The 7920-nt window shown below is 54.4% G+C and overlaps 1 protein-coding gene across 1 annotated transcript in view; it reads right to left on the bottom strand.

The window, feature by feature from the left end:
- Positions 1 to 1544: 1544 nt before the first annotated feature.
- Positions 1545 to 7920, bottom strand: part of SERPINE1 (serpin peptidase inhibitor, clade E (nexin, plasminogen activator inhibitor type 1), member 1) — an 18588-nt gene continuing 12212 nt past the window's right edge. The window contains exons 4-10 of the mRNA XM_015414859.1: positions 7338 to 7674; positions 6702 to 6896; positions 6364 to 6559; positions 6100 to 6200; positions 5448 to 5534; positions 4863 to 4946; positions 1545 to 2837 (exon numbers count right to left, since the gene is read on the bottom strand). Coding sequence (XP_015270345.1) covers positions 2800 to 2837; positions 4863 to 4946; positions 5448 to 5534; positions 6100 to 6200; positions 6364 to 6559; positions 6702 to 6896; positions 7338 to 7674 — 1038 coding nt within the window. The 3' untranslated portion in view covers positions 1545 to 2799. The remainder of the gene's footprint in view (positions 2838 to 4862; positions 4947 to 5447; positions 5535 to 6099; positions 6201 to 6363; positions 6560 to 6701; positions 6897 to 7337; positions 7675 to 7920) is intronic.

The following is a 7920-nucleotide window of genomic DNA, read 5'->3' as shown; positions in this document are numbered from 1 at the left end:
GGGGGGCGTTCTCCTTTGGCACAGAGGCCCGAGGGCGGGACCGGCGCCTAACGCGAGAGGCACCGGGAAGGGCCCGGAGGAGGATTCCCTTTTCACCCAGAGCGGTTAACACATCATGGAATTGTTGGCTTCTTGTTGGGTGATGGTGATGGGGGGCGTTCTCCTTTGGCACAGAGGCCCGAGGGCGGGACCGGCGCCTAACGCGAGAGGCACCGGGAAGGGCCCGGAGGAGGATTCCCTTTTCACCCAGAGCGGTTAACACATCATGGAATTGTTGGCTTCTTGTTGGGTGATGGTGAGATACTGAAAACATGGTATTTAGCAGAGATAAGATGGTCCAGCGGTGCAGGAGTAAAATAATTCAGACCCAGAATCCATGTGTGATTAAAATAGGAAGTTTTTACTAAATTCTAGCATGGGGAAGGGTAACTGGGATGAAAATAACAACAGAGCTAAATCGGCTACATCCTTACTTTACAAAGACAAAACTAGAAGAGAGGACATTATGGCTGCTCTTCTTCTTCTTCAGAACACTCAACAAAGACGGGAAGAGAAGCCATCAAATGGTAATACACCTTGACCCTTTAGTCCCAATCAAATCCCTAGATCAGGGAGACAATTCCCGGGCTTTCTACATCTAAAGAACATTGGTTACATGAGAAACATGTGACTTCCTGTGAGTAACAGAAACAAACATTTAACCCCAGATATACTGAGTGTTTTCAACTTGTAATACCCAACACTTCTCCTATGTTTTTAAATGCCTGGAGATTTTGATGGTGAGCCTAAGGAGGGCAGGGCTGGGGAGGGGAGGGACTCCCAACGGGGTATAATGCCGGAGTCCACCTTCTACTTACCAAGATTGCCCTTTTAGTATGAGCGGCACTGTTTTTGAAGCTACATAGACTACTAGGCACTACAGATTTGGGTTTTTTTGAGTCTCTGGCTTCCTAATTAACCAGGGCAAGCTCATTCACCACTGATGAAGATTGACGCCATAATAATTGTTCTTTGAAGTTACATTGTACTGCATACCATCAATTCACTTCTGAATTTCTGTGTTCTGAATTAACTTGCACAAGGTCATTCAGGACTGATGAAGATTCAAAAAATCAAACACAGGAATTCAGCCTGCATCCTGTCTTGTTGCAAGTCATTTTCTGGCTTCTAAATTCCTCATAGAAATGCCATTTTGCAGTATGTTTTCCCAAACTTGCTAAGTTTTTTGGATATGCCATAGTAGGTGTGTGTGTGTGTGTGTATAATTATAATCACTGTAAAAATTTCTTGGTAAATGTTCCTTTTTATTGCTATTGTGGGCATATTCTGTTTTTTTGTAATTATAACTATTGTTTTCACAATTTTGTGATTTCATTCATCCATATCTTTAGTATTCCTTTTCACAGTTATTCTATAATTACTCTCAGGCGTCTGGTACTCAGCACCCCCTTTTTCTGTTACTCGGAGGCTCCCTTTCTTTTTTGCCAGCCACCTTCCCCCCAAGAGTCCCCTCCCCCCCCCCCCCCCCCGTGAGCTGACCTCTGCCTGTTGCCTGGCAATCTCAGCTGTAAGCCCAGAAGGTCTCCAGCCAGCAGCTGGAGGTTGTCCAAGGGGCAGAGAGAGGGATCTCACGGGACGGACTGTAGCTCGTTAGGAAAAGAACCATGATATAATAACGAAGTCACGGTTTAGACAGTTAGAGAAAAATATTTTTATGTTTCCTGTGTATAACAAATCATTAGAGTCGCTTCCTTTACAAAACATTAAAGTCGTTTCCTTTGAAGTGCATGGTCTCAAATATTTTAGTGACGGTGCAGCGCTCATTAAAGCGTTTCACTTAAAGTTTCATCAGATGAGACCTTTCACTGAAAAATATCTACAAAACTTACATTCATTTTCTAACTTCACAACGTGAAAACTTTAAAAAAAGCCCTTTTAGTCTGAAAGCACCCTAAAGAGCTACAGCACCTGGAGGAGGCCGGGAGAGCCCCGCCCCCCACCCAGCCGAGCTCCGTGGTGAGGGGATTAATCTCACTAAGGTTCAGCGGTGGTCCCGGGGACTGTCCACCACCCGCACAGGGCGACAGGGCACGCCCACTCAGTGCAAATTACAGGAAGAGTCTATGAAATCTTTCCTCTCACTGCCCCCATCAGGTTCTCGCATCTTGGCAGTGCGCAAAGAATACAGGCGTCGTCATTCAGTGTTCAAGGAAGCCCCTGTTCAAGCTCAGCTGAGGAACAGAAGGGCTCCTGTTGTCATCCTGTGAGACAGACAGACGTACAACAGAGGAGTCCATTGCCCCGCCCTCTCCTCTGTGAACCCTCTTTCTGAAGGGAGGCCCCCCCTCCGTCTTGGCGGGGTGGGAGAGAGGCCCCTGAAGGTTTCTCCACGCCACAGGGGGCACCCCCCCCCCGGCTGCCAGCAGGCCTTCTTGCAGGGGACAAGGGGTCCTGCAGCCTTGCCCATGGCACTTGCTGGGTGAGCCGTCTTCCTCACCCGACTCTGGCGGAGGTGGAATGGGCCAGGGAGGCCTCTTGACTGGGCCCTCTCTCTCTTTCTCTTTCTCTCTCAACCGGCCACGGAAGCCTCTGGGAGAGCAGCAGAGGGCATTCTGCAGGACTCGCTCTTTCCAGCTTCTCTGGGTCTTCAGAGGGCAATGTGCCCCCCCCATTCCCTCAGCAGCAGCAGTGGTGGGGGGCTCTAGTTAGCATCATGTCTCTTGGGGAAAGGAAGGTGAGGGGAGAACAGGCTTCTGCCAGCACCAGCACAGCTCGGAGTGGGTGCTCGGGGGTAGGGCATCAGGGCTCCATCACCTGCCCCATGAAAAGGATGGCACCTGTGAAGGAGGAAGGAAAAGAGCCCAGGCATTACGAGGCAGGGATCCAAGTGCTGCATCTCCCCCAGCCCGGGCAACACGGCAGAGAGATGGCAAAGCCCACGTTATCAGAACCAGTCTACTCCGCTCTGAGTCACATTCATTATATAAGGCCGCTAACAAAACCTGTTCACCTCTCTGTATTCTGGAATAGTCCCTAAAGTTGGCCAAATGGCCCCTTATCTCTATCAACTTCATATTCCCAGACTCCATCCGTAGAGCCCTTCCTCCGGCCTCATTATCTGGCTGCTTCCTTCTCTGACAGATGCTGCCCCTGCACAAAGGACCGTGTCGAAACCCCCTCCCATGTACTGTTGCGGTGCCCCTTCTATTATGCGCCACGTCTGGAATTCTTAAACCCTATTTTGACTCAATTAGGAGAGTATTCTGATGGTTTAAAGATCCTTACTCTCCTTGGTAATCCAAATTGTGAGGTAACAGAAACTGTTGCAAAATTTCTTTCTGGTGCTACTTCTGTTCGCCCTTTATTTAATTGATCGGTTTTCTATCGCTGGCATATTTATATGGCAATTCCTTTTATATCTGTTTCTGTAGTATTACTTGATGTCGTTGCTGTTACTGTTGTATATGAGCTTGCGAGGGTTACACGCCAATAGAGGTCATTGGACTGGCAAAGCACACACACCTTCCTATCTGTGCACCCGTCCCGGGGGGCCCAGAGCAGTGAGGGTCCCACACCGGGCCCAGATGACACAGGGAGGGAGTCATGTCTGGGGTTATTCAGCACTTCCTGGAAGGAATAAACCAGAGCGGCAAGCGTAGGTGGTGGAATACAAGCTGCTCACATTTCAGTCATTACAGAGTTAAATGATGTTTGTTAGCTGAACAGGATAAAGTTAGAGTCCGATGGCAACTTTAAGTCCACAGCTCACGCCTTGAATAAAACTTTGCTGGTCTTAAAGGTGCCCCCGCCGGACTCTGAATTTGTTCTGTTGCTTCAGACCAGCACGGCTCCGACCCGCCTGGATCTAGCTAAACGAGGTGTGACGCTGTCTAATGTATTCAGCGGCGGGAAAGTTTGCGGGAGCTGTTTATCCCAATGAAGTGACCTGTAACCTTTGCTTTGGTCAGCTAGCATCTTGTTTGTAGAAATGCTGTGATACAGCATTCATGTATTCACAAGAGATAGAAAAAGGAACCATTTTTTTTGCGATGCAGCTGATAGGATATATTAGAGTAGCTGCAAATATGTCATCTTTATTTTCTTTTATCCAAAGTACCATTCCCATGTTTGTTTTTCTCTAGTAAAGATATTTTTTTTTTGAACTGAAGCATGGTGTGGCTCTTGTGTTTGGAATGCATCCATCGATTTTAAATAAGAATCCCAACCATAGGGGAGGAGGCAGATGCATTCCCCTTGAGAGTTTTCTGTTTGGACAGAGCATTTTTTTTTTAAGTACGAAGGAGCTCCAGAAAGTGGAATCCGTGGCCGCAGTGAGTCTTCTCTCCCACCTCATTTTCCTGCACCTATGAAGCCAGGCCGTCTCCAAAGGAAGCTGTTCCAGAGGAAGCCACAAGGGGCCAGGTTTCTACTGCTCCTTAACTCAGCTTCCCCTCCCACCCCACCCCAAGTAAATATATCACTTGGTTGGGTTACCCACTCCCCTCCACTGCAAAGATGTTCTCACGGGCTTTGCCAAAAGGTACATCGGTTGTACTGGGCACAAACCCTGCTGTTAAAAATCTGTCCTAGAGGATAGTTGCGGGGCGGAGTGTTTCATATGAAGCCTTGCTTGCACTCTTCAGTGTGTGTGTGTGTGGGATGGTGTATGTGCAGGGGCTGGAAGGCAGGACTCTCGGGTTCTCAATTCGATTGCTGCCTCTGCATACATTAGCAGAGAGATTCTCTGGCACAGAAAGTCTAGGAGGTGTCAGGGAAGCGGCTTGTGGCCTGTGTCTGCATGGGGGTAGAGGGTGGAATAATGGCAGTGCCCCCCCCCCCGAGCATGCCTTGCGGGCTCTTACCGGTGGGGTTATGTTGCACCACAAAGAGGAAGGGTTTGTTCATCACGAGCTCCAGCGGGGCCATCCGGGCATAGACCACGGCAGCTGGAGAGAGGAGGAGGAGGAGACACAAGAGGGAGGCTTTTCCTGAGGCCCTGAAAGCTTTAACTGCCGTGCTGTGCCGAGAGGCACTGGTGGGGGTGCAGAGAACCACAGCCCCCCAAGGACGCAGATACCCCCCCATGCTTCCTTCTTCCCTCCACCCCCAAAATGAAGAAGCAAAACGGAAAGAGCAGGTCGTGACCCTTTGGGGGAGGCCACGGAGGAGAATCCTGGCCCCGGGATGGGGAGGGGCAGTGACACCCTGAGCCTGAAGGCTCCCAAACGCCTCCCCCCCCTCGCCGGATCCTGCAGAGGGATCATTTGGCTTTGGGGCCACTAACATTCTACGGGGTACTCCATATTTGGCCTGAAGAGCGCTTTCACTCAACTTCTGCATAAAGGTGCAAAAAACCGGCATCCAGTAACGGATCGACTGAGAGTTCAAGGCCGAGAAGGAGAAGGCTGAGCCCCCTCCCCTCCCTTCTCCCCGGCTTCGGCACCCACCTGTGGCAGAGGCCGCCTCCGTCCCGCTCTCGTTCACATCGATCTTCACCTTCTGCAGAGCCTGGGCCACAAAGAGCGACTCTCGGTCTGGAAAGGAGAATGGCCTGTGAGTGGGGGGGGGGCAAGGAGAGCCCCCGCATCCTTGGCCCCCCAGCCCCCTCCTTTCCAACGGGGAGGGCAGCCCCTGAAAAGGAGAGACGGGGGCCTCGGGGCTTCTGGCCCCTAACACCAGGAGGGTAGAGGACAATGGGGAGCCACCGGGTTAGTCTGTCTGCAGCAGCAGCGGAAAAGAGCCAGCGTCCAGGAGCCCCCTCAAGAAGGCTCACCCAACTGGTGGCAGGGGAGGAGCTTCAGCGAGTCACGGCTCACACTTCTTCTTCTTCAGACAGCCGGCCACCAACTCTGTTTACCTTTCAGGTGCTCCTGGACTCCGGCTCTTTTCTACCCGGAGGGAAGAGGTAGGATTGGGCAGCTGCCTGGTCCACACCCAGCGACGGGCAAGCAGATCCCTCGGGCTGCTGCAGAGCACTCCACGCGGCCAGCCTCCAGGATCCCACACACACACACACACAAAAGGGCAGAGGAGCGGCTCTCCAGGCAGGCCCGGGGCTGAGGGAAGGCCCTTCCCAGACAGGGGCCCCAGAAGACCCACCTGAGAGGCGGCTGAAGTCGGCTGCGTGGGCATCGAACATGGCAGTCACGCCCAGGGCCTGCAGGGGCTCCCGCAGGTCGCACTCCGTTTCCAGGGTGAATCTGCGGAGGAGAAAGGCGGGGTCAGAGAGGGCTCTGGAGCGGCCACAGAGCAAGACACGCGCCCCGGCCCAGAGGGGCTACCTGCTGAGGGTTCCACCGTATACCCCCACACACACACACACCAAACACAGGGCTGGGTGGACGGAGGTGCCAGGCCACCTACTTGGGCAGGACCAGGAGTCGTGTGGCACACAGCAGGTTGTTCTTCCACTCGGCCACCAGCTGGGCATTGAGGGCCGCTGTCAGGGCCGACAGCGGGGTGTTCTCAAAAGGGGCAGCGATGAACATGCTGACGGTCTCCCCGTGGTACGGCAGCTCCAGGACATCGTACTCCACTTGCTCTGGGGTGGAGAATTCGCCTGGAAGAAACGGGGGGTGGGGGTGGAGTGTCACACCTGCCCTGCAGCAGAGCTGGCCACACCCTGGCTAGACCTGCCGCTCCAGGAGCCCTGACCCTAACCCTAGTGGGGAAAGGCCCTCCGCACAGGGACCGCCGCTCACCGTAGCAGAACTTGCCCATCTGCTCCATCATGGGCACCGAGACGGAGCTGCCGTCCAGCTTGTGGAAGAGGCGCTGCCGGGTGGCTGCCTCCGGGAACGGTGTTTTCCAGCGGCCCTTGAAGTGGATGGCATTGACCAGCACCAGCCGGGTCATCTCGTCCAGGGTCCCCTCCTGCAAGAAGTCCTGGATCATGCCTGAAATGGGAAAGGCAGTTGTGGCGACGCGCCCAGAAGGAGGACCCAAGAGCCCCGACTCACTGGCATCCTTCCTGGGGCCTCAGTGACCCATGGCCTCCTGGCTCCCAGCAGTTCGGGGAGAAGGCTGTGTGGGTCAGCGGAAGAGCCTCTGCTAAGCCTGCAGAAGGTCCCTGGTCCAGACCACTTAGAAAGGGTCATCGTCATCAGGGGAAGCGAAAGAGGACAGGGAGGGACTCCGCTGGACTGCCTGACTCGGTGCACGATCCCAGCTCCAAGGGCGCTCTCGCCTCCGGAAGCCCCCCCAGGTCTCCTCCTCTTCCAGCCAAGCCCCAACCGCTCTGCCCCCCCCCCCCGGGGAGCCTTCCTCTCCCGCTTCCCCGAATCTCCCAAGCTCCGTGTCCCTGGACCATCAGCCCCCTCTGGGTCCCGCAGCCTCACCTGCCGTGTGCTGCTGTACCCAGACGTTGATGATGCGGCGCGCCCGCTCGCTCTCCCGGAAGTCCACCTGCTTGACCATCTGGCGGAACATCTGGTAGAACCTGGGCATGAACCCCGGGGTCAGTGGCAAGTCCCGCTGGACAAAGAGGGCCTCCGCTGTCTCCACCAGGTCCTGGTTGTCTGGGTCGGTCAGTGTCTTCTGCAGCCACCGCAGAGCTCCGGGGACACCCTTCTCTGCAAGGAGGAAGCCGGGGGAAACCCAAGGTGTGCAAGTGGGGGAGGGCAGGAAAGCTCCCTCCCCAGGCAAGTCACCCTTGGGGCGAGAAGGGGCATCGCACAAAGTGTGTGTGTGTGTGTGCGGCAGAGGACGGGGGGGGGGGCTTAGAGGGCTGTCGAGCACCAGGTCCAAATGCCCTCCCCCACCCTGAGTCACCCTCTCCACTTCACCTGTCTCAGATGGGGGCTGCAAGGACAATAGCAGGGAGGAGGGGAGAGGAGGGCCTACTGTGGAAGAGGAGAGGAATCCACAAGGGGCTCCGGGCCTGCCGGGCTGCTTCCTGCAGGGATCTGCAGGGCCCCCCCC

Source organism: Gekko japonicus, unplaced genomic scaffold (assembly GCF_001447785.1).
Source record: "Gekko japonicus isolate JY-2015 unplaced genomic scaffold, Gekko_japonicus_V1.1 scaffold2374, whole genome shotgun sequence".
NCBI lineage: Eukaryota > Metazoa > Chordata > Lepidosauria > Squamata > Gekkonidae > Gekko > Gekko japonicus.
The sequence above is the reverse complement of the archived record's forward strand: the minus strand, read 5'-3'. Positions and strand labels throughout refer to the sequence as shown.